The following is a 25,829-nucleotide window of genomic DNA, read 5'->3' as shown; positions in this document are numbered from 1 at the left end:
CCACTGTCACTGCCTCCTCAGCTTCAGGCTGAGTCTTCACAACAGTGGTGGTGCTGGGGGGCAGGCGGGCAGAGCCCACACCCCCGCCCCCTCCCCACATCGTGCCTCAACCCTGCCCTCACCCCCGGAAGCCTCGACCGCAGGGAAACCCACCGCAGCCCCCTGTCCCTAGCCGTCCGCCAAATCACGTTAGCATCAGCTGTTCAGCCTGGAAGGGAGTCCTGGCTGCTGGCCTATGTGGCGCCCAGGCAGTTTGGGTCCCTTCCCTGGTGGCTCAGATGGTAAAGAATCCACCTGCAATGCTGGAGACCTGGGTTCAATCCCTGGGTCAGAAAGAACCCTGGAGGAGGGCATGGCAACCACTCCAGTATTTTGGCCTGGAGGGCTACAGTCCATGGGGTTGCAAAGAGTCGCACACGGCTGAGTGACTTTCACTTGCATTTTCTTTCCCTCGTGGGGAGAAGTCTCCAGTTGCGGTAGGACACCCAGGGCGAGCCGAGCGGGCGGGGTCGGGCTCTGTGCAGTGTCTCTGGGCGAAGGTCGAGGGCAGAGCAGAGCAGACATCCAGGCGCTTGTGCTGCAGACACTGCATGCGGCCGGGGTGTTTCCCTCCATGTCTGGTTGGTCACCGTCTGGGTTTAACTTGCAGTCTTCTGAAAGGAAGTGTGCAGTCTCTGGGGTAACTGAGCTGAAGGCCCTGGTCCTGTCGTGGGAGCAAGTGACGGTCCTTAAGTTCCCACGCACCAGCTGTGTTAAAGATGCAAAGCAGCCTGCCTGTGGGGGGAGGCCCCCAAGTCTGGGGGACGGCAGTGTCCACTTTAGCTGTGTCCCTGGGGCTTGCATTCTTGGCAATGCCTGGTGCCCCTGGGACAGGCAGCCCGCACGCAGGGGAAGAAGCCCAACTAATGACCTCAGGGTCACAGAGGGAAGTCTGCGTGCTACTGAGTTGAGAGTCCAGCAGAGCCTGGGGTCTGAAGAGCCTGTCTCTGGTCTGAGATGCTTCTAGCTGTTCCCCGGACTGCTGGCCGTGGCACCTGGCCCCCTGCCTACTTGTTGCTCAGGACACGAGGGTCCAGGAGCTTTGCCGGGATTGCGAGAAAGCCCTGGGGACACTCAGGCGCCCACATGGCCTCCGCCGATGGAGAAGCCATCTCCAAGAGCCTGAGGCCGAGGGTCGCACACTTGCCGGGTCCAGGTCAGCCGGGTGGCTAGGGCTGGTGGCCGGAGTCACGGGCAGGCAGCTGTCCCGCCTGGGCCGTCAGCCCCGCGACCTTGCCTCACAGCCAGCTCTGGGCTGACCTTTCTGCTGGGCGCCTGGCTCGTCTTTCCCCGAGTTCGTGGCACTGACATTCCATCCCGAGTCTTGACCTCCCAGAAGCCAGTGTGCACACCCGGCAGTGAGCTTCGGGGGCCGCCCCCAGGCCACCCTCTGACCACTCCTCTGAGCCAGGCCTCGCGGGTGCCCACTTTTCAGCGTCCCCTCAGGTCGCAGATCCCAATGGGCCCCCACGTCCCCTCCCCACCCTGTGTCACAGCTGCATCTTTGTGGCCTTGACCACAGGGAGCCGTGCCTCTGATCTGAGACACGTGTGTGTGTGTGTATGCGTGCGTGTGTGTGTGCACAGCCCGAGTTGCTTGCTTGGAGCAGCCGTGTCCAGAGCTCACTGAAGCTGGGGCTTCAACCTGTCCCCGTCCTTCGCCCTGAGGGCCCCAGGCTGAGCTTTCTCATCTCGTCTCCTGGTGGGAACAGGGGGCCGAAGAGAGGGTTGCAGATGGACCTCTGTCCACACCAGGGCCTGGCTGGCCTCGCCTCGTCTCAGAGGACCCGTCGGCCCCTGGCCAGGCAGGTGCTACAGTGTTCCCCCCACGTGGGCGGAGGGCTGGGGTGTCCGTCCTGGGCCTACAGCCCCTAAACTTCCGCCTGAAGGCCGAGTGGGGCCAGGTGCAGGCGGGAGGGTGGTGGGGGGAGAGCCGCTGTGGTTGGTGGCCTGGCCAGTGTCCCTGGGTGTTCTGGAACCTTGCAAGTCAGCTCAGCCGTGTGGCCGGGGGGCCGGGCAGGGTGGGGGCTCATGCGGGCACTTGGCTAGGCTTCTCCTGCTGTTATTAAACCCCAGCTTTATGGGTTCCCTCACAGCTCCAGCCAGGGATGAGGGATCTGTGTTTCCAGCTCTTTCCACATTAAACTTGCCACACAGGGGAGCTGGGAGCTGGTCGCCCGTGTGTCCAGGGCCCTGCTGCTGGCCCCAGAGGGATGAGTTGGGGGAGGGGGCTTGGACACTCTTTGCTGTGGGCCTCAGCTCCTTGCTGTGGGTCTGGCCTGCGTGCTGCTGGCCTTGCTATCTGGACCTGGTGGTGGAGAGCCCAGGCATTCGGTGGGGACTGGAGACTGTTCACCTCTAAAGGCCTCCATGGGGTCAGTACCGTCGGCTGTCTTGACCAATGACTGCTTCAGGCTGCTGCCAGGCCTCGACTCTGCAGGGAGGGGTCTGAGCTTGGAAGAGAGGAACGATGAGGGTGGGTGAATCAGGGGCCTGAACTGGTGGGAAAGAACGTGGGCACCCTTTCCGTGGGGGTCTGGGCCCAGAGCCCAGCACAGCCACACCAGGCATCCCCTGCAGAGACCATCACACACGGTGGAACGAGGAGGGTAGAGGGTGGACACCGAGGGCCACCGGCCACCGAAACCTGAGGCGGTCTGAGTCAGGCGTGAGGCCGGGCCCCCAGGCACAACCTCACAGAGCGACTTGGCGACTCCAGATCCCCATGAGGCACTCACACAGAGGTCACCCCAGGGCCCCCAATGAGTCACAGTCCCGGACGCGCAGCTGCCTGGACCAAACGCACGAGGGTGAGGCACGGTCCTTCTGATGCAGCTTTTGCAGCACCGGGTGAAACCCAAAAGCAACCCACTCGGTTCATTTTGTCTGTTCTGCCTGCCATCCATCGTCAGCCTAATCAGGGGAGTCGGATCCCCAGGCAGGGCCAACCCAGCGGTGCCATAGCCACGGATGGCCAGGCCGCCTCACCAGCTCGCACCCCACGTCTGCCTTAGAGCCGTGAGGCTGGTCCATCTCAGCGGGCCCAAGCCTGCGGTTGCTCTGTCTCTTGGTGTCCCCTTGATGCTCCTGCAGAGCTGCCGGGCAGCACCCCCAGGATGGCTGGGGGGACCCCCATCGGGCTAGGCCGGAGCTCCTGCCAGCACAGACCTGAGGTCTCAGCGCCTGCTGCAGTTGTGAGGTTCCCGCCCCAAGCCGGGAGCTTGTCCTCTGGGACCCAGGACCTGATGCAAGTGCGTGGGGAGGCCGGAGCTTGTCCGCAGAGGAGGAGACGTCACTCTTGCTGTCGTGCGCTCGAGTCCCCTCGTCCTCTGGTCCAGCCGCCCACCCCCACGGCTCCCTTCTGCCCAGGACACGCATAGAGGTGCCCTCTCACTGGGGCTGGCAGCTCAGGCAGCTCCATGCCCACGATTCCTGCCTCAGAAACCATGCCCTGAGGTTATGTTGCGGATGTCTGTGTTCATAGCTCGAATGTCACGTAACAAACAGAAGACAGTTTGGGCTTTGCTCTCCGAGAGGACAGCCTCTCCTGTGCGGGCGGGGCTGGGCGGGCTCACGGAGAGTCCTCGCCGCTGGGTGGGCTCACGCTCCTGCTGTCCTCAGGTGGCGTTCCAGGCGCCAGGGCGGTGTCTCCCAGAGGTCCCCGCCCGCCTGGGGAGGCTGCAGTCAGCTCAGGTGCTGGGGGTGCCAGGTTGGGGAGGGGGGCCTGGCCCACCTGGCTCACAGATGCCCCCCCACACTGTGTCCCCTTTGCTGTGCCCCCCATGTCCCCGTGTCCCGTGTGTCCCCCTCCCTGTGTCCCGTGTCTCCTGTGTCCCATGTCCCGTGTCCCCCTCTCCCTGTGTCCCGTGTCCCCCTCCCTGTGTCCCATGTCCCCGTGTCCCCTGTGTCCTGCATTCCCCATGTCAATGGACAGTAAGACCCTCTCTCTGGACCACGGCCCTGCGGCGTCGGCCCTCTCCCCTCGCTGACCCGCCTCCTCCCTGCTGTCCACCTCCAGACGCCGTCACTGGGCTCCGGGTCTCACCGCCCAGCACCCGTGTGGGGCAGGTCCGTTGGCAGCAGCCCCTTGGACTGTGGGCTCAGCCCAACCCTGGCTCCTCCTGCTCCAGCAGAAACCATGCTTGTTGGGCCCTCAGTCCCCTCCTAGCTGGACGTCACCTGACTGGGGGCCGTGGGGTCAGCCTGGAGGCCACGCAGCCGGCAGGTGCTTCCGGGGCCCAAGTCCACCCACCCACGTACTGTGTGGACGCTGGCCCTCGACCCGGGTGTGGCCATGTCCGTCCGTCTGTCAGAAAAGTGCCTCTTCTCGGTGTCTGTCACTGTTTCTTGTCCAGTCGTCTCCGTCTGCATGCCATGCCAGGTGTCGTGAGGAGAGCGGGCAGGTGTGCCAGGACCCCGCGTCTGCCGCACACTGCCTGGAAGTGCCCCCGGCGGGGCTGACTCGCTGGAGTCTCTCTCAGTCACCGTCCCAGCACCGTGTGAAGCCCCCAGGGTGGGCGGGGGGAGAGGGGTCATCTCCTTAAGAGCACGAGTTTCTTCCCAAACGGAGCTGTCGAGATGGCCTCGTGCTGCGGCTTCAGGGTGGGGGCGAGCGCGGGATGCACACACGGGAAGACGTCTGAGCAAGGAGGTCCCGCTCGGCCGGGTCACCGAGGAGCCGGAGCTGTGCGCCCGTGGGAACCCGGGGCTGCGGGTGGGGGGACGCAACCTGGGTCACGTCCACCCTCTGTGGTGGGGACTCGGGGTCCGCATGGACTCACGACCTGACGCCAGTGCCCGCGGCCACACAGACGCCCTCCTGCTCCCGCCCTCCGCCAGCCCCGGTGGTGTGGCTGCTGCTGCGCAGCAGGCAGACCAGCCCCGGCATTTCCCCACAGCAACTCCAGAGCAGGTGGGGTGGGCAGGGGGCTGGTTAAAGCGCTGGAGGGGCACCTGAGGAAGGAGGTGAGCCTGCCCTGGCACGAGGCTGAGAACCCGGCGTGGGAGAGGAGCCCCGAGGGCCTTGTTTTAACCTGCCGGACATGCTGCTCCGAGGCCCTGGGCCCTGCACGTCCGCGCCGGCGCAGGGCGTAACCGGCGCCGTCCGGCCCGCGCATGCGCAGGAGCAGCCGCCGGGCTTGTCTGGTGACAGGCGCCAGTGCTGCCCCGTTGGAAGGCCCCGCCGCAGCGCGCCCCCTGCCGCTTCCTATGGTGCTGGCTGGAAGCCTCCCCCGCTCCGCAGCATGGTCCACGGAGCCGCGGCCTGGAGCCCGGACCACCCCAGGCAGGCGGCCGGCTCCTGGAGAGGCCACCTCGCCCGCGCGGGAGCCGCCTCACACCGGGCTTCCCAGCGGGCAGCAGGCAGGCGCATCGTGGGGCCTGTGACCCGTAGGACTGGTGACTCCATCAAGGCCCCCGGCCCCCTCTCCCCACCGCCTCACTGGGATGTGGGACTCAGGGCTGGAGCCCCAGTCAGGAGGCACGTGGGGCTCGGACCCAGTCGAGGCGTCTCCTGAAGTGGCTTCCACATGGGGCTCCAGGCTGAGGGGACGGTGCTTACTGCAGAAGCCCCAGGCTGTGGCCACTGCTGACCATGGGTGTGCAGATTGGAGGGGAGGGGTCGCATCTGAAAGTGGTTCTGCACACGCCTTCGGACGTGGGGCCCACAGGCACACCGAACCTTGGGGACCCAGTCTGGACTCCGAACAGCCCTGGGCCCAGCGGGTGCCCTCCCCTGGGGCCCGTGGTCTCTGCATCCTGCGGCATCCATATGGGGAAGTAGCACACCCACGCTGAAGGGCCGGGTCTTGCACACACCCATGGGGCCATGGGAGACCCCCAGGAAGGGGGACACGGAGTCATGGGAGACCCGCACCCAAGGGCCGCAGGAGACCCGCAAGAAGGGGGACAGGAAGTTCTCGGGAAACCCGCACCCACAGGGCTGCCTGAGACCCGAAAGAAGGGGAACACAGAGTCTCGGGATACCCACACCCACAGGGCCGTGGGAGACCTGCAGGAACGGGGACATGGAGTCACAGGAAACCCGCACCCACTGGGCCACAGAAGACCCGCACGAAAGGGGACACGGAGTTACAGGAAACTCGCACCCACGGGGCTGTGGGAGGCCCGCACGAAGGGGAACTTAGAGTCACAGGAAACCCGCACCCATGGAACCGTGGGAGACATATACCAACATGGGAGACCCATAGGGCTGCTGCGGGAACCAGGACCTGCGGGTGTTTCCCAATGTGCAGTCAACCTGGGTCAGCTGGCCCTTCTTTGTGTCCGCCAGCAGCCTGTGAGGCATCCCTGAATCCTGCCCAGTGGTGTCTGGAGCCCCTCACACAAAGCCCTGGCAGCTATGTGCTTGAGAGAGAAGTCTCTCTCCCAGCAAAGGACCGCGAGTGATGCATGGGCACTGGGAAGGCCAGGGCTGCGGGAGTCGGCCTGGCTGATGGAGACCGACCAGCGCCGGGAGTGAGGATGCCTGCCGTGCCCACACCTGCCATGCTGGACACGTCCTGTCCAAGGATGCCAGGGACACCCCAGCTTTCCACCTGACCTGACTTTGGGGATGTGAGTGATGACCTTGGCTCTGCCCGCAGGAGGCCGCACGGTGGCCATCACCCGCTATGCTTCTCCCCAGCCTTCCAGCTGCAGCACTGTCTGGGGACCCGGTGCCTCTCTGCCCGCACAGGCAGGAAGAATGGGAACAGGGCTGGGGAGGGGGCACAGGGAGGGCAAGACCAAAGGGAACGACTCCGCTAGGCATCCCAGGTGCAAGCCGGGACCTGGTGACCCTGAGCGGGGCCACGTGCTCTCACGTCAGTGTCCCCAGGTCCCAGCTATGCGGCCACGGCGCTGCCCAGGCGCCCTGTGGACGGGCTTTGGGAAAGCCGGTCCTGGTCCTCCAGGCTGCTGTGGGTTGCAGGCACCAGCCATAACAGAGAACAGATGTGCACCCGCACTGGGTCTAGACTGTGTTACAGCAAAGCTGCGTCTGAGAGAGGAGCTTTATTTACTTAAGGCGGAGGCTGGGTGCGCAGAGGCCCGCGGGCTGGGATGGTGAGGGGCGTTCCCTCCGCGCCGCCCACCCCAACTCCAGGAGGCCAGCCCCACACACACAAAGAGGCGAAGACGTGATCAGGAGGATCTGGTGACAGCTCATTGTCCTTCCTCCGTCTGCGCACGGCAGCGCTAGGCGTCTGTTGTGAAATCAACTGTGCTCTCGCCAATCGCTCTCCAGGGAATGCGACCATCAGGGTGTCTCTTGTGAGCATGTGCGTAAGAGGCAGCAACCAAGGAGAAATGAGACACAGGAAGTGAGCCGCCAGGCAGGGTGGCCGTGGTGGAGCCCAGCCCACCGCAGACCCCAGGGCATGGGGCTCAGTGGCCTTGGGGCCTGGTCAGGCCCACAGCCTGGAGGGAAGGGACAATCCAGCGCCCGTGGTGCCAATTTCCAGCCTGGCTTTCAGCATGCTGGGAGTACCCAGAGGCACTGTGCCGGACCCTGTGGCCGTAGTCGTGCATTTTCCCCTGGGAACGAACCTGTGCACAGGAAGGAGGGCTGGCATTCTTGCTGGTGTAAAAGCGTTTCCTTGTCTAACGGCTGAAGGCTTCTCTCCTGCAGCAAGTGGACACTCACCTTTTCCGTTGGATTTTTACTGATCTCTAAGCGCCATCTTACTCTTTGCTCAAGTTCACCCCATGTCAGACATTTATCAGATAGTATGTCGGTAGCAGCAGAAACGCAGTAGTACATCCAAGTTAAAATTTTCGCTTTGATTGCTACAAATCCACAGGCCCTTGGGTCCAGGCTTCTGCTACAGCTCACAGATGGGTTTTTATAGCACATTAGTGCCGCAGGAGAGTCCAAGGAAAACAGTGCTCTCGGCCTGAGAACCAGCTGCAGCTCTCCCGAACCGATGACTCACGCCCTCGTTTTAATTGGGTGGGAGAACCAGGCAGGAGACACACAGGGACTCAGTCAAAGCGCTGTTTGTTTTCAGAGAGTATCCTAGCCACAAGCCTGCCCCGGTGCTCCCATCTGCAGCTCATGTTTATTTAATTTTTTTTTTTTCCTCCTCGCAGTTCCAATCATAAAAACGGAGCCCAGCGATGATTACGAGCCTGCCCTCACCTGTGGACCAATGAGCCAGGGCCTGAGCCCGCTCCCCAAGCCTTGCTACGGCCAGCCGCTCGCCCTGCCGCCCGACCCGGGAGCCTGCCTCATGCCCGGCTTCCCGCCCCGTCCGCAGGGCAGTGCCAGCCCTGAGCTCCACGACCTCTCCTGCGCCCCTTACGGCTCGGCCACGGCCGGCCCGGGCCACAGCCCCCTCGGACTTCCGCGGCCAGTCGGCGGGGTCCTCGCCGGCCAGGAGGCGCCGAGACCCTCGGGCGTGCCTCCCGGGACCCCCCAGCCACCGCCCCCCACTCTGCTGCAGCCACAGGTGAGTCCGACGTCAAGCGGTAGCTGCTCCCCGGGGCGCCGGCCAGCGCTCTGTCCCCACAGCCCCTCCTCTCCGCTGCCGCCCGGGACCCGAGAGCTGACCCGCCTGCAGCCCTGTGGCCCAGCGCACCCCTGCGGGACGGGCCACCAGCAGCACCAGCCACCCGAGGTTCCGAGCAGCGAGCCCGCCACCGCCCGGCCCCTGCCGCCGCCCGAGGTGCGTGAGGACAGTAATCGTAGTCTGGCCCCCATTCCCGTAACGGTCAAGCGAGAGCCTCAGGAGCTGGACCCGCTCGACCTGGATGACGGTAAGTGCCCGCCGCAGCAGGCGCATGCCCAGCCCTGGGCCGAGGGGCCCCGGCCTGGAGCGTGCCCACCGCCCCAGGAATATGCCTGGTGTGTGTCACACCAGGAAGTCCCGGCGGTCAGCAGTACCACCGCCGGCCAGTGGGGGACGCCATCCCCGCCCAGTGGGTGCCTGTGCTGTGCATCCTGGGGGCACGTGGTCCCTGTGGCAATGCCAGGTGTGGTGACCACAGTCCCTGGAACACGGCCTCTACCAGCTGAAATGTCCCGTGAGAACAAGAGGCCTCCTTGGACTCGGCTGTGGGCCCAGCTTGTTGCTTAGTGTCTGAAGTGCCTCTCTAGTTGTGTGAACCATCATTAAGTGGTCAAATAGCTAAAAGTGAGTGGCTTTCGCTCTCTTCAGCTTGTGAAGCCATGTGTTCTGTGCGTGTTGGCTGTCGCGTCCAGCTCTTTGCAACCCTAGACTGTAACCCTCCCGGCTCCTCTGTCCGTGGGATTCTCCAGCAAGAACACTGGAGTGGGTTACCCAGATCCGGGGGCTCTTCCTGATGCAGGGATCAAGCCCCTGTGTCTCTTGCACGGGCCGGCAGGCTCTTCACCACTGTGCCTCCTGGGAGCCCAGTGATCAGGTGGGGAGGTGGGGCGGCACTCCAGTGCACCCACCCAGCACAGCACCCGCTCTGCGGGGACGAGTTTGGGTGGATGTAGGGCGTGTTTTGGGGATGCCTGCAGTTAGGTTGATGATGCAGACTTTCTGATACGAGGTCTTCCTATGAAATGATGATAGATGGCACCTGGTCGAGAGATTTTTTTTTCTTGCTTTGGGACAAAAGGCCAGGGCCCCAGGTGTTGTCAGGTGACTCAGTGCTTGCGTGGGCCCCGCATGGCGCATCCATGTGGGCGTCTGGCCTCCGTCAGCCAGCAGCCCATCTCCCCGGTGTAAGTCAGTCCCTGAGCAGGCTATGACCCAGTGCCCACCTGCCGCCCAGCTCCCCTGCTACAGGACTCGGGGAACCCGAGAACCGCAGGACTGTCCTGGGCGTGGCCCCACACCCCCACCCCCTATCGGCCACCTCGGCCTTTCTGCCTCCACCATTGAGGCTCCTGGCCTTTTCCCTGAAATCGGAGCCAGACACGTGGGCGTCTTCTTTCCATGACTGCCGTCTCCCCCACGCCTGTGTTCTGCCCCAGGGACCCTCTGGGGAGAGTCGCTGGGCGTGCGGTCCCAGCACCCACCCTCACCCTTGGTGCCCATTCCCACCTGAGGTGTGGGTACAGCTGGACCCGGGGCACATGGGCCTTCCTGGTGGGGACACCTGGTCACAGCCCCCAGCCCAGTGACCAGGAGGGCCCTGGGCCTGGCAGGTCCCCGTCCGCTCAGGTGGACCCCGGGCCTAGCAGGTCTCCATCCGATCGGGCGTCCTGGGGCCCTTCTGGTGCCTCTCTGGCTCCTTCCTCACGTGAGCTCACCAGCTCATGAGTGTTCTTGTTCCTAAATGCTCACTTCACAGCAGGCGCCCCCTTTGTGGGCTGTGCTTGTGGGTTCCTAGAGAGGCCGTCTCTGCTCACCATGGTCCCAGCCCGGGACCCACTCGCTCACGGGAGCTACCGTGTAAATGCGAGTCAGCCCCTTGTCAGTCCTCAGAAGACCGTCTGGTGCAGAATAAAGGCGTCGTGAGCATGGGGACCTGAGTTCCCAGCCTGGATACCAAGGGGGTTGGGGCAGATCTCACTGGTCCTTTCTGACTGGGATGGTGGCGGGGGTATGCAGGTGTCATGGGGCGAGTGGGGGCCTCGAGGGGTTTCTGTAATGCTTGGATGACTTAAGAGGGCACCAGTAATCTAATCCCTCACTGGCCTCACCTTTACACGTCATATGTGGTCGAGGTGTCTGAAAATTAATTTGTGAAGAGGGTTGGTGTCCAGGGGTATGTGCAGTGCGGCCCCCAGGCCTGATCCCAGGGGCGTGTGGTGCAGCCCTGAGCCCTGCAGGGAGAGGGAATCCATGGGCTGGGGCCGATCCCTGATTTAGAAACAGGCCCCTGTGAAAGATCTGGAGAGGATTGGGGGGATCGTTGGAATTCACTCCAGGCCACGTGGGTCTCTACTCGTGTCTGGGTTTGAAGTTGCAGCCCAACTCAGGAAGGTATGGACAGGGAAGATGGAAACAAGGGTGAAAAACTAAATCAGAAAATTAGAAACCATTGGTTTCAAGTAGCCTTGACATTAACAAGCAGACACTCCATCCTCGTCGTTTGAGCCCAGGAAGAGGTGAGAAATGGGATTGACTGACGGTACAGACCAGGGAACTAGGACGGGGTGGAGGGTACAGGGGAGTCTCCTCCCCGCAGAACAGGGGGGTTAGCTCTGGTGCCGCTGGGGGGCCTGCCCTGCCCTCTCCTGGGCTTTGTCCTGCAAGCCCTGGCGCCACCCCCAGGGCAGGAGGGCCTGGCATTTGCTGCAGCTCCCGTGGGGAACTCAGCCTCACACAGGCTCAGGAATAGAGCAACTGCGCATCTAACCCCACAGTGACGGTTCAGGGCACTTCTGCCAGGCTGACCCCACTGTGACGGTTCAGGGCACTTCTGCCAGGCTGACCCCACGATGATGGTTAGGGTGACTCCTGCCAGGCTGTGCGCCCTCCCCACTGGGCTCTCAGAGGCGCTGTGTTGGCCGATAGGAGTCAGGGGCCTGTGGGGGCTCCTCGGGCTTGCTTGTGATGCTCGTGGTGCCGGGCCTGTGAGCAATGGGAGCTCATTTCACGTGTGTCTGGTGTTTTATTTGAGGTTTTCGTTTTCCAGAAGTGTAGAGTAAAAAGCGCAATAGTAGCATAGCATGTCCAGTTCCAGGGAGCCAGGGCGTTTGGAGCGCGTACGTGAATCTTTCCGAGACAGGAAAGGTGCCGTAGCTTAAACGGGACGCCCGTGCCCCATGCAGAGTGAAGCCCTACGCACAGGGCCAGTGCTGCTGCCAAACCTCCATTTGCTTCAAGGCGCGCCTCAAGTGAACCCCGTTTCTTTGTTTTTCGGGTGTTTCTGCTGTTGTATCAATAGTATCTGGCCCATAAGTAACTTTGGTTATAATTTATTCTTTGGTTCAACAACATTCATGGAATTTAAACTTTCATTTTGGATTTCTCAATCATGGCGGTATCACTGGATACCTTTTTTAAAAAAATTAGCTTTGTGGTCTTCTCTTATTTTAAATGTGGATTGAATGTGTCATAAAAGCTACAATGTTTCCTTGGTGGTTTCTGTGACCTGCTCCTCCCTGGGCTGAGCTACGCAACCGCCCAGCAACTCCCCCTCTGGGTGTATACATGGCAGTTCACACACACGTGCACAGCAGTCTGTGTCCTGGACTCGCTCCTTGGCTGTACACGTGGGCAGTTCACATGTGTGCACAGCAGTCTGTGCCGTGAACTCAGTCCTCAGGTGTATGTGTGGGTGGTTCACACTCGCGTACACACTGATGTCTGTGTCCTGGACTTGCCCCCGTTGACGTGGATCTGCTGGCAGCATTGTGAACGCCCCTGAAGCTCCGCAGCCTGTCCCGTCTTTTCGTGGGGGGCCCTGTGTTGCTGACGTGAGGACCCAGTTTGTGAGCCAGCGACAGTCTCGGGGTGTCGCTTGTTTGCCGCTGCTGACCCCGCCCGTGTGTCCCCCAGCCCACCCTGCGGCCTCAGCCACAGTCGGCCCTTTCAGCCCCTCCAGGGGTCTCGGGTTTCCAGAAGTCTCGATGTCATTAAAACAACAAGCAGGTGGAGCAGGCGGCCAGGCCATGTCTGCCTGAGTCTGCCTGCGCCCCCCACCCCCCCACACCCCCCTTCCTTCCTGAGCTGGGGCTGCTCTGGGACCGAAGGCAGACTTTCCTCATGGAAAGTTTTACTAACCTGGCCCAGGGCCCAGCTCTGAGGCCTCCCCACTCCTAGTGATGATTGAAAGAGTCTGGATCAAACACGCTGGGTCGTTAGATGGTGGGCTCTACCCGCTGGGCGGAGGGCGCACTTGGCCATGCACGGGTCCTGAGGGTCAGTCCTTACGGCACGGTGTCCGGAGGTGGCTGGGGTGGGGACTACCGTCAGTCTGGTGACCCGCAGGCCTCATCTCCCAAGACAGGAGTCCCGGGAGCAGAGCCCCCGCCCACACTTCCCAGAGCCGAGAGTCTGGAAGGGCACAGAGCCCTTTCCACACTCGGCCCTGGAAGCCTCACAGGGACATGAGTCTGTCTGCACAGGGAACCCACGCCAGGCTGCCAGGGACGCCATGCCTCCAAGGGTCAGACAGTGTGAGACTTCAGAATAAATACCCTCCTCCCTGTCTAGATGGACCTGAGTGACAGCCGGTGACGGCAGGAGCCCTGGACGCTGCCACCCCACCCCGGGCGGTGATCAGGCCATGTGCTTCTGTGGTCCTGGCCGGTGTGTGTGTTTCTGCTGCGCCCGCACTGCCGGGATCTGCCCCTCAAGAAAGGGGGGAGGCAGGGGCCACTCTGAGTCTCCGCTGAGTAAGGGCCTTTATAAATAGGCGCTGTGCCTGGCCCCTGGGACGCAGCCGCTGGGCCATGGTAGCGAGCGTCTCCTGGCCTCCTGCAGCTCGGGTGACCCCGCGGCTTCAGTGTCCACCACTCAGGGCGTCCCTCGGATGCCGATGCTGACATGAGCAGGAAGCGCGGGCCACCCGACTCTCATCCAGGGTTCTTCAGCCCAGTTGCTTTCTGGGCACTTGAGGGGCATCTGGTGGTTTGCTTTCAGCTAATGTTAACCTTCTGCCTTAATCCTAGGTCTTAGCTTACTTCCTTCTCTAAGTGGAGAATTGTTTGACGTTACTAATTTGAGGGAAAGAAAGAGGAATCTGATGTGGGGGGAGGAAACGGAGGGAAGAGCTGGGAAGGTTTCGTGGAGCCAGAGCCACTTGGCTCTGCTTGGGCCAGAGGCTGGTGCTGGCCTGCCGTGCTGGGGCCCCATGGGCGTGTCGCGGTGCGTGGTCCCTGTAGGCTGGCCCCGAGAGGGAGAGTGTTGGCGGGTGAGTGCGTCGGGACCGGAACGTGGTCTTCCTGGTGGATGTGCCTCTGCGGAGAGGTGGGCACCTTCCCAGGGGGCTTAGCCAGTGCCGCCCCCGTTCCAGGCCTGCTCTCCATGGCTTTGCTCTCCGATGCCACACGTTTCAAAGCTCTTCCTCACTGAAGAACAAGCAGGCCTGGCAGGTCCTCTCAGACACGTGAGCCCATGCCTGGCACACGGCTGTGCTCTGTCCCCAGAGCGTGACACCAGGGGAAGGGTACTCAGAAGCCTCGCTGCTGACGGGCAGTCAGGCCTGGGGTCTCTGAGGAGTGGTGACCGGGGCCGGAGGGTCCTGTCTAAATCTGCTGGACGCCTGTCTTTTCGAGAGCAGTAGGTGCGTGGCTGCCCTGCCCTAGAGGGCCAGGCAGAGGGCCAGCAGTGTGTGGCACTTCTGAGTGACCTTTCTGATACAGGAATGTCCCTTCCATGTGGATTCCTGAAGGACAGTGACTGCCTGGCACAGCCGTCCACCGGGTCCAGGCGAGAAGAACCCGGACGGATGGTGTTCGAGAACCTGTGTTCCCATCAGAGCTGTGTGTGTCCTACCTGACCCACTATCACCAGCACACAGAAAACCCAGGTGACGAGAGTAGTGCCAGCGTGTGGGCTGGGCTCATTCCAGAGTGACGGTACATATGGTCTCTGTTGACGAATTCCGCCTCACAGCAGCCCTGAGCGGGCAGAAGCGCCGGTTCAGCCCCTGCTTTCAGAGAGGGAGGCTGAAGCTCGGGGAGACGTGTCACGGGAGCTGCTCGGAGTGCAGCAGGGACAGAACCGGGGCCCGCCGTGACCCGCCCGCCAGCCCCTATGTCAGTGCTGGCTCTGGGCCCCCTGAGGTCGAGCTGTGTCATTAAGATGCAGTGAGCAAAGATTCTTGCTCAGGAGTCTAGCTTTCATGTGTGGACTCGCCTCGAAAGCCAAAGAGAAGTGTGGAGTGTGGCATGTGTTTCCTTCCCCAGAGAATCCCTGTTATTAGTGGAGGCACTTTTTGATGACCCAGGGAGAACTGGGGGAGAGGCAGGACTTCCAAAGTGATGAAGAGAGGACCTTGGTGAGATATCAGTCCCTAAAAGCAGTAAAAACACCGACACAACTTTCAGATCAGTTATTCCAGAACCTGACAACTACCCAGAGGCAGAGCAAACTGGAAGGCATTTATTCAAGGGAAAGTGGACCTTGGGAAATGATCTGTGGTGCTGTAACTCGGGGCTGTTCCCCTCCCCCCACTCCGTGGAGTGTGGCCACACAGCCCAGTTCAATCCCTGATCCGGGGAACCATGATCCTGCAAGCCGTGTGGCATGGCCAAAAAAATAGACAAGCAACGTGCGAGATGGATGTATTTGCAAAACAAGTGTCTTATAAAGGACTTATACTCAGCACATGTAAAAGCTGCATATCTCAGTAATAAGACAGCCTAGTCAAAAACTGGGTAAGAGATTTAAGTAGACCTTTCTCCAGAGAAGATACGTGAATGGCTAATAAATACATGAAAAGATACTCAACATCATTAGTCTTGGGGAATGCCAGGAAGATGCCTTTTCACACCCATGAGAGATGCTGTGAAAAATCAGAGTCAGTAGCAACTTATGGAGAGCACGTGGAGAAATAGAACTCTGGCAGGTTATCAGTGGGGATATAAGGAGTGCAGTCACTTGGGCCGTGCCTTTGCCAGAAGACCCGACAATCCCACGCTCAGACATCTACCCAGAGAAGTGAACACGTATGTACACATGAAGACTTGCACAGAAATGTCCTTAGCGACATTGTGTGTAATATCCAAACATGTGAAACAACCTAAACATCCATGGAACAGATTTTTAACAGTGTGCTATATCCGTACCCACAAGGAGGAATGCAGTACCAATTCGTGGTAGGACATGGTTGAACCTTGAAAACATGTGGAGTGAAAAAGCCAGACACAAAGTACCACATTTTATGTGGGTCCATTTATATGAAGGTGTCCAGAGAGGTAGCCCGGCCTGGGGATGTTTGTAGGTCTGGCCTCTCATGCAGCGTCACTGGTATTACATATGGTTTTGCTAAAACACTCAATGCCAAAGGAGAGAAGTGCTTTGAAAGTGAAGGCATGTGTGCATCGTGTGTGTTTGCTTCTGTGTGTGGAACATACACAGCCCTTTTTCAGACGCGATGGGAGAAAACTCACAAATTCTATATTTTTATGACACAAAATAAGGCTGATAGCAGAGTTTCTCTTGGGGAATAAAAATATGTGTGCTTCTCCATCACTTAGTTTAGTAAATAAAGGATTCTCTTTAAAGCGTGAGCCATGTGGGTCCTCACGTTGGCTGGGCACAAAGCCTTAAGCCCCTTTACCCTTTTCAGTCTGAATTTTGACACCGGGTTCTTCCTTCCTTACAGATTACAAAGTGGACGCTTCCACACAGTTAAGAATAAAGACGGTCCATCCCCCCTCTCAAACATCCGCCCTTATCAGGCCCAGGGGACCCCGACTAATCACAGCCTGGTCCTGAGACAATGGGCCGCGCCGGCCTCCAGAGGACGTGGACAGTTATCGCCCAGAACCCGGGGCTGGCTCTCTTCTGCTCTGAAGCAGAGCGCACAGTGCTGGATGAGTCCTTGTTGGGGCGGGGGGCCTTATCAGCCCCAGCCCACCCGCCCTCCCCGGGAAGGCTTCCCCACTCACCGTATCAGGCTGCACAGCTGCCGCTCTCCAGATACAGCCTGGGAGCGCCCTGGGCAGCGTGGAGAGACCACCATGATGCCCCGGCTCCGGCCGGCGGGCCTGGCAGGAGGAAGCAGGGAGGTGTGGCTGGGTAGGCCTGGCATCCAGATGTGAACCAGGCCTGGCCGGCTCCCTCTACTGCCCCTGGGGCTCCGGGGACAGCCCGTCTCAGGCCTCCCCATCCTCTCTCGATGTGCCGAGCCCGGTTGGTTTGCAGGCCACTCCGTGTCTCTGCGGAGGTTTCAGCCGAGACTGGGCAGGGCCCCAGCAGCGACCTCGGGAGCTAACTTCTCACCTGTGAGTGTGAGTGAGGTCGGAGCGTTCTGTACAGACAGGAAACTCACAGACCAAAATCGGTGAATGAGAAGGTCACTGGGGTGGGGACACCCGGGGGGGCACCCAAGAGGTGGGAACACTGGGGGAACACGCAGGGGGGACCCCCTGGGGGGTGACACCTGGTAGGGTGGGGTCACTTGGGGGCGGGGACACTGGGGGACACCCAGGACAGACCCCCTGGGAGTGACACCCAGCATGGTGGGGACACCCAGAGGGGGATACCCGGAATGGGGGTACATGGGACACCCGAGGAGGACACCCAGGGTGTGGGGACAGCCGGTGGGGAGACACCTGGAAGGGGGAGGTACCTGAGGGGACACCCGGGGGGGCCGCTTCCTCCCCTCAAGAGTTTCCTCTGGGGTCGTCTTTAGGATGGCGCCCAGGCAAGACAGCAGCACCAAGGTGACCTGGCTGCTTTTGATGAGAGAAACCACACTTTGGGCATTTCCTCATAACTGCTGTCCCCAGACTGAGACTGGCCGGGAGGGGACAGACCGCGTCACGTGTCGGGGCCCCATCCTGGCTGCGGGAGAGCCTGCTGTCTGCTGCTCTTGGCCGGGCTCCTGGCTTTCACAGCATCAGACTCAGAATCGCCTTTCTGTGCACTTTCCTTTTTTTTTCTGTCCACAGTAGCTGTTGCCAGCAAGCTGTAAACTACCGTATATCACTCAGGTTTAAGAACCTAAACTTTAAAACAAATTAAACTCTTGTTGACATTGTAATAAAAATCAGAATGGAATGGGCGGCTCAGTAGAAGCGAAGTTCAATTATTTTTGTGGATTTAAGATTGTTTTCTGGGATTCGCAGGCTCCCAGGGCAGCAAGTGATTTCCTCTTGGCAGACGGTCGGTCAGAGGAAAAGCGGTGGTGGCAGCAGAGGAGGCCGCCGCGGGCCGCCACCTGAGTGTATGCTCTGGCGGCACAGGGCCGTCTGCAGCCACGCTGGAAATGCAGCGTCCCGGCCGTGTTGGAGGGGAGATGTGCAGGCAGCTTTAAGGCATTTTAGTTTAAGAAAGGAGCTGAAATCATGTATCTCGGAGACTGCCTGTCACCTCGGTGTTCTGCTGGCTGGAAGACGGCCCTGGGAGCACAGGCCATTGTCCTCCAGCACCCGTCCACTGTCCAGGCAGCGAAGCACAGCACCCTCTGCCCTGCCTGGCAGCCCCCCCCCCAGGCCTGTCACCCCCTCACACACCCGTCACTTCCACATACCTGTCACCCCCACACACACCCGTCACCCCACACACATCTGTCATCCACCACCACACCCGTCACCCCACACACACCCGTCACCCCACACACACCCATCACCTCCACATACACTATCACTTCCACATATCTGTCACCCCCAGACACACCCGTCACCCCAGACACACCCGTCACCCCCATACACACCTGTCACTTCCACATACCTGTCACCCCACACACACCCATCACCACACCTGTCACCCCACACACACCCATCACCCCCACACACACCCATCACTTCCACATACCTGTCACCCCACACACACCTGTCACCCACCACCACACCCATCACCCCCACACACAGTCACCCCCACACACCCTAGTCACCCCCACACACACCCGTCACTTCCACATACCTGTCACCCACACACACACCCATCACCCCACACACACCCATCACCCCCACACACACCCATCACCCCCACACATGCCCGTCACTTCCACATACCTGTCACCCCCATACATACCTGTCACCCCCACACACACCCGTCACCCCCACACATACCCGTCACTTCCACATACCTGTCACCCACCCACACACACACCCGTCACCCACCACCACACCCGTCATTTCCACATACTTGTCACCCCCACACACACCCGTCACCCCCACACAAACCTGTCACCTCACACACACACCCGTCACCCCACACACACCCGTCACCCCCACACACACGCATCACCCACACACCCGTCACCCACACACACACCCGTCACCCCACACACACCCGTCACCCCCACACACACGCGTCACCCACACACCCGTCACCCACACACACACCCGTCACCCCACACACACCTGTCACCCCACACACACACCCGTCACTCACACACACACCCGTCACCCACACACACCCATCACCCCACACACACTTGTCACCCCACCACCACTCCCGTCACCCCTCCATACACCCGTCACCCCACACACACACCCGTCACCCTCACACAAACCCATCAACCCCCACACACCCATCATATCCCACATACCTGTCACCCCTACACACACCGGTCACACCCCACCACGCCTATCACCCCCCACACCTGCGCCTGTAACCCCCGAGCTATGACACCTCCTTTGTTCACCAAGATGGAGACAGTCGTTCCCATCAGATCACACACCAGCTCCCTGTCCTGTACGTGGTTTCCTGCCACCATGCTGCAGAATTATGAGCTGCAGAGAAGTGTGCGGATGGAAACTCGGTGACAGGTTAACCCGACAAGCCAGGTGGGCTCCTGCGAATGGGCTGTGGCCTGGGATCTCCAGCAGCCTCTCACAGCATCGCACCCCTGCCCTCGCCTGCCTTACGCTCTTCTGCACTGCGTCCTGTTTCTCTCTGCGCAAGCCCAGGTTGGCTGTGAAGTCACGACTTGTGAGCCATACGCATGCTGACGCCCCCCGGCCACCATCGGTCGGCTCGAGGTGTCCAATCACCACCATCACTCACGTCTTCAGAGCCGGTGCTGAGGTCACCTAGGCTGCCTGGGGTGGTGAGGTCCTCAGTGGGTTCCCGCCTGTCCCCCACCCCAGACCCAGCAACACAGAGGGCAGGAAGGGGGCCGTGGGGTGCGAGCCTCGCTCTGCAGATGCCGTCCAGCACTTCCTAACTGGTAGAGTAAGGAGAAGACTTAGAAATGCAGGATCCTTGGAGGAGTTTCCCTCACGGAGCCCTCCCTGTTCCTGGCTGCTTAGAGGACCCGTGGATTTAGAAACATGCCCTTGGATCCCAGTAGTTTGTACCCCTGTTCACCACAAGGCTTTGCAGAAACTTGTGGGATTCCTGACCCAGGGCTTGCTGAATCTATAGAGTATTTGGATAAGACCATGCTTTTGTGCAGTGAGCTTGTCTGATGATTTGTGGACCAGGGGCCATGACCAGCGGGAAGGTGCTGAGCTCGGAGCCCCACTCCTGGCTCGAGAACTCCTGTCACTTCATCTCGGGTCTCTTCGTGCCCTGTGATGGAAATAGGCCCCTAATTTATCCTGAAGCTCAGTCTGAATCCCATGTGAAGGCCCAGCACAGCTCGGGTATAGACACGACCCATCCAGAAGCCACTGGAAGGCCTCAGTGACCTTCAGTCTGAGCTGACACTGACTGTGAGCAAATACCCTACCTAGCTTGTTCTCCACATGCTGGTTCTTTGGTTTTGTTTTTGAAGAGCTATATCAAGGCTTCTTCAGAAATCAGATTTAGATAGAACATCTCTGGTGGTAGTGGATTAAGAATCCACCTGCCAATGCAGGGGACACAGGTTGGATGCCTGAGCCAAGAAGGCTTCACAGGTCTCGGGCCGCTGCAGCGCGTGCACCACGGCCGCTGGAGCCCACGCGCCTGGGGCTCGCGCTCCAAGACGAGAAGGCACCACCGTTAGAGCGCCATGCGCCACAGCCCAGCACCACAGCGAAGAGCAGCCCCGTATCTGTGACTAGAGAACGCCTGCCTGCAGCAACGAAGACCCAGCGTGGCCAAAAATTAATTAATTAATGTTTAAAAGTGTTCTTCTGGAAAAAAAAAAAGAAATATAACTTAGATAAACAGAGAAGGAATTAATGCTAAGTTTCCAAGCTCTGCCCCACAGAAGGAAGATGCTGTGAAGTTACTGTGGCCATGACTTCACAGCTGGAGAACGAGAGCTCTGAGGCCTGCGGGGCCCAGACTCAGCCTTGGTGAGGCTCCTGGAAGAGAGTAATCCAACTTTCAAAGAGGACAGAAATCAACCGGTGTCTGCAGATTGCTGGCTCTGCTTGGGCATCGCAGGGTAGTCGAGGCACCTGACCGGATCAGATGCCTCACCCCAGGGAAGTTAGAGTGCAGTCAGGGAGAGCAGGTTAAACAGTGTTTAAAATATAAGTAACAATTCTGGGAGACAGAGCCACGCTCTAGACGGCGCCCTAGCAGCTGCCCATGAGTCACAGAGGCCGGTGAATCCAGGTTTAGGTTTGGGACACTTGGAGGCCGTTTCAGAAGAAGCAGAGATGGAGCAAAGCCTCAGGGGCTGCCGCTTCTCTGCCTCCAGTGGCATCCCTGGGTCACACAGGAAGTGCAGTGTCGTCAGCGTGGGGGACACATTTCCAGCCTTGGTTCCACATCTGTCAAGTGCAGGCAAGGTCAACTGATAGAACCTCCTCCAGAAACCAGCCTGTGAGACCCTCTGCGGGGAGGGTCCCTGGTCCCCCGTGCTGCCCAGTCCTCAGTCTGGGCGACCTTTCCATTCGGGAAGGAAACGCAGGAGATCCCCTGCCCAGTCCCCCGAGGGGTGTGGGACCTGGCCGCGCTCGTCCGCGGGCTGCAACCTGAGACGGGGCCGCGGGCCTGGGGTCATGGGACTGGAGACCTGAGACCGGGCCGCGGGGCCGGGGTCGAGTGGCGAGGCCGCTCGTTTTCGTGGCCACCAGGGGCATGGCGTCATTACAGAGTCAATTAGAGTGCGTGTGTGCCGGTCCCGTTGATTTGATTTAGAGCGAGGAAAGCTCCAGTAATGTGCAATTACAAGAAACTTAATGGCCCTTTATACTGAAGGCAACTTCCATGGCACCTAATATACTTTGATGAATTACTCATTATGTGCAGTGTTGGAATAGCTTCTATAAAGATTAATAATTAGATAATCAATACAAAAATTCAATCTTGGTTTTTGCTTTTTTCCTACTCCAGGGTCAATATGTCCTGAAGATTATGGGACCTGTCTCATTTGCCCGAATTTTCTGCCTTCCTGCTTCGCTCTCTTTCCAATGTTTTCCAAATTAGGAGTTTAAGCATCGATTACCAAGTTGGTGTTGCACTTTTTCCTTCATGCCTTCTGTGGTTATTATTATTATTATTTTTTTGTCCAAATCTTTATGGATCTGATCTTTATGCAATGGGCAAACAGGTTCTGCTGTCGGTGGGTTTTGTCAGCACTCGGGTACAGTTGACCCTCCAGGTGGGCTCGGTGCCGCGAGGAGGTCAGGGGTTAGTGGGTGAGGCTGGCTGCGGGACTGAGTGTCCGGGTCACCCTGTGCGAGCTGGGCCCGAGCCGGGGTGGGGACGCAGGCAGACGTGACGGCTATGGTATTCAGGACCTGCCTGGGCCTGGTGAGGTTCTGGAGGGACTCTGGAGCCAGGAGGTTGGGCCTGCTGCCTGTAGCAGCCGTGCCTGCACCCTCGGAGACAAGGACGTCCACCCCTCCGTGCCCAGTGTGGGGGGCTGGGAGCTCCGAGACCGTTAGTTGACACTGAACTAGGGGCACTGCCCAGTGAGCAGGTGAGAGGTCCATGCCGGACCCCTGCCACCAGCCTCGCCCCCCAGTGAGCAGCCAGAAGTTCTTAGCTGTCTGTTCACGGGCAGCCCAGGGCCTGCAGCACAAAAACCTCTTCTCAGAGATTTGAACGATAGTTCAGAATATTCTGAAGGTGAGGAAAGCATGCTTTTCTGTCCACAGGGATGTGGGTGTGGACTTCAGCACAGCCGCTCTAGAGACTTCTCTTCCGTGGCACCCAAAAGGTTTCCTGTCTGCTCCCCTTCCTGCCCCCTGGCCAGCCCAGGGCTCCCCGGACGTTCGTGGGTGCGAACCAAGTCCCTGGGGTCTGCTTAGCATGTCCGGTCCCTGGGATCTTGTTAGAGCTTTCGGTGGGCCTGGGTGGGGCTCGGGGTCTGCCCCTCTGAGCTCAGGCGACACAGCACCCCCGGGTGGCAGGAGCACCGGGCCTGGGCCGGGCGGGGCAGGCGGCCTGTCCGAGCAGGGTGGTGGGGTGATGGCCCAGCAGGGTGCAGGCCCTCGTGGCGCTGGTCATCGTGGGGTGGTGGGTGCTGGGTCTGCCTGTCCCCGGCTCCCTCCTGACCCTGGTGCTTCATTATGAAATGGGACAGAAGGAGCAGCGTGCGGGCCCCTGGCCCCTCCCTGGGTTCCCCGCCTTGGGGAGGGAGAGCGGCAGTCACCCCTCTGCCCCGTGTTGCCTTTAGATGCAGTCGTCCTCTCATCCGCCGTGTGCAGACACAGTCACACCTGATAGACCTACTGCTGATACTCGGAGGGCTGACGGCTTAGTTCAAGGTCACGGTTAGCTTTGAGGCGGGCTTTCTCTTCCTGCGAACCCAGGTCCCCCGAGCTTCTTTCATGGGTGGCATCTTCTGACCAAAACTGGCGCCGGCTGGGAGGTCATGGATCCTGTGCCGGGCGGTCCCGAGAGCCCCAGACTCGGAGCGGGCACCTCTGACCTCATTGACCACCTCCCCTGCCCCACAGAGAAGGACTGGCTGGCTGTCGTGGGTCCAGGGGTGCCTGCAGCTGGGGAGGGGGCCCGAGCTCCCAAAGCCAGGGATGGGGCACGCCTGCCAAACCCACAGCGGCTCCTTGTCCAGCTCCATTTATTCAATTTTACTTTTTAATTAAACGGGTCTCTTAATTTTTTTTATTTTTCCAACTCTGTTAATTGTCGGAATAGGAACTTCATCACTGGGGCAATGTGTCCCCCGGCGGCACAGAGCAGGCCCTGGAAAAGTGCTTGCCGGTGGTTTAATGACCCCAGTGAGCAACGCGGAGTGAGCTTGGCAAGGGTAGAATAATGGCCCGGGTCACATGGAAGGCGTCCACCGCACACACCAGCAGGAGGCCAGGGGCGAGCGGGGACCCTCCTGTCACGTGGCCCCCACTCCCCATGGATGCTGCAGTTTCCACACGGGCCATTTGCATTATTTGGAGTATTCAGGCTAAATGAGGAAGCGGCCATGGAGGCAGGACAATTATTCTGTTTTAATGGCTGGCAGTCCCGCGTAACAGAGGTGCCTGTCAGGGCCAACCCACATCCAGCTGGGAGGGTCATGTTTTATTAAAACCGTGACTGTTGTCATCCAGCCCCTCCACTGTCCCATTCTCTCCTTCCAAAAATAGCAGGCCCCGTGGCAGTGGCTTATTATGATTAAAAAGATAAAAATAAGTGAAGGCTGAAATAGGTCCAGGACACCCGAGGTAACACGAGAACTTACTTTTTAATGAAACTTGAGAAACTGTTTTATTTTCCACTGCCTCACAAAGCATCTCTGGAAAAAAAGAAAAAGTGAAGAATGATTTTAGTACTGTTCCAACTGCATTTTCAGAATTACGACAGTTGTGATGCGCACGTGGCAAAATCACCATTTTCAGCCCAGAGTCTTGCAGGGCGGCCCCTCCTCACGGAGGGACAGGGGCTATGGGTGGACCAGCCATGGTCACGCTGGACACGGAGGCCACTGGACCTGGGAGACTGACCAGTGCCCACCTGTGAGGGAGGTGGACTTGCCACGAGGTCGCCTCTTCTCAGGAAACTGAACACCCACACGCAGCCACACCTCACGCTTCCTGCACGGGGCACGCACTCCCCTGGTGCCTCTGCTCTCTAAACTGTGCCCTTGGCTTAGCTCAAGTCCACAGAGATGCCTTTAATGACAACCGAGTGTGCCTGCCTGTGTCCAGTACAAACGGGGACACATCCATCCCATCGGTGACGGAATCACAGCAGTGAACGTCCTTAGGTCTGCAAGGACGCACAGCCACCAGCAAGGGCTTTCTTACCCAGGAATCACCAGGTTTGCAGGCAAGCACAGCAAACATGATCCGGAGACTTCCTAGAAGTTAGTTCCTTAAGAATAGATTCGGCTGAGATGTTTCTGCTTCTGTCCACCTAAATTATCATCCTCTTAGGTTACATACTAACTTTAGCCAAAGGTGCATTTTCTGGTAAAGTTAGCAAATACTTTTTTAAATTATCTTTTAGTTATAGGAATGGGAAAGAATATCCTTCCTGTTTTGTTTTGCTTTTTAGAAAGCTGTTTTGGTTTTCTCTTAAAAATAAGAATGATTTTGATGACTTGTCCTCTAGAAGGATGTGTGTTTTTCTGCCCCTTGGAGGAAGATGGAGTGAAGAAGTAATCGTTGCTCTTGTGCCATATATTTATTTATGTACCATATTTAATTTGATCATGAGCTTTGATGGAAAGTCATGGGAACTCGTACAGCATGGGCTGGTGTGTTCCAGCTGGGATGGGGACAGAATTCTGTGGGAACCCCTTGGGGAAGTCACCAAGACCTTCTTTGTTTTTTATATTGCTCTTGTCTAAAGGACAGTGATGCTCTAAAGAACCAGTTCTCTTCATTAAAAAACCAACATCACAGCATGTTGTAAAACCAGAAACGGAAAGAATGACAGTGTGCCTGCTGGGCTGACTAGTTTGCTAAGTAGCAGTAGATAAATATTGTGAGTTTTTAAAAATCCGTAGTATAGTTTGATTCCTTATTGGAACTAACCTAACTATCAAAAAAGAGATGTTTTAAAGTGTATGTAGTTAGGTATGTAATTTTGAGAAGGAAATGGCAATCCACTCCAGTATTCTTGCCTGGAGAATCCCATGGACAGAGGGGTCTGGCAGGCTATAGTCCATGGGATCACAAAGAGTCGGACACGACTTAGTGACTAACACACACACACAGGTGTGTAATTAGGCATTATATCAACAAATAATGTTTTTTTTAATTGACACGAAAGTAGTATTTGTAAGGTATGGTCCTTCTCTGAGTAAGTTGATTTGAAGGCAGGGAGTAAACTGTGTGGTGAGGTTAACATTGCTGAGCTAGATTCTTACCCTCTGAGCCCAAACCCGGGCCTGAGAGGCCGGGGTGACAGCTGTGTGAAGACAGCCGGAAGCGTGTGACCCCTGCTTCTCCTGGCCCTT

The 25,829-nt window shown here is 59.0% G+C and overlaps 1 protein-coding gene and 1 long non-coding RNA gene across 4 annotated transcripts in view; one reads left to right on the top strand and one right to left on the bottom strand.

Moving 5' to 3' along the window:
• The window catches only part of NFATC1 (nuclear factor of activated T cells 1), a 91,391-nt gene that overhangs the window by 54,022 nt on the left and 11,540 nt on the right, over positions 1-25,829 (top strand). For 2 of the 3 annotated variants that reach the window (XM_055559641.1, XM_055559642.1), the window contains exon 9: positions 8,130-8,795. In XM_055559641.1, the coding sequence (XP_055415616.1) occupies positions 8,130-8,795 (666 nt within the window). The remainder of the gene's footprint in view (positions 1-8,129; positions 8,796-25,829) is intronic. The other variant, XM_055559643.1, reaches the window with a different exon arrangement.
• LOC129636254 (uncharacterized) lies at positions 6,899-7,744 on the bottom strand. The gene is made up of 2 exons (XR_008706830.1): positions 7,684-7,744; positions 6,899-7,307 (listed from the first exon to the last, which is right to left on the bottom strand). It is a non-coding gene; the product is annotated as an uncharacterized LOC129636254 (long non-coding RNA).

The sequence above is a fragment of the Bubalus kerabau genome, chromosome 21, assembly GCF_029407905.1.
Source record: "Bubalus kerabau isolate K-KA32 ecotype Philippines breed swamp buffalo chromosome 21, PCC_UOA_SB_1v2, whole genome shotgun sequence".
In the NCBI taxonomy this organism is placed as follows: Eukaryota; Metazoa; Chordata; class Mammalia; order Artiodactyla; family Bovidae; genus Bubalus; species Bubalus kerabau.
This window is presented reverse-complemented; position numbering and strand designations above follow the sequence as displayed.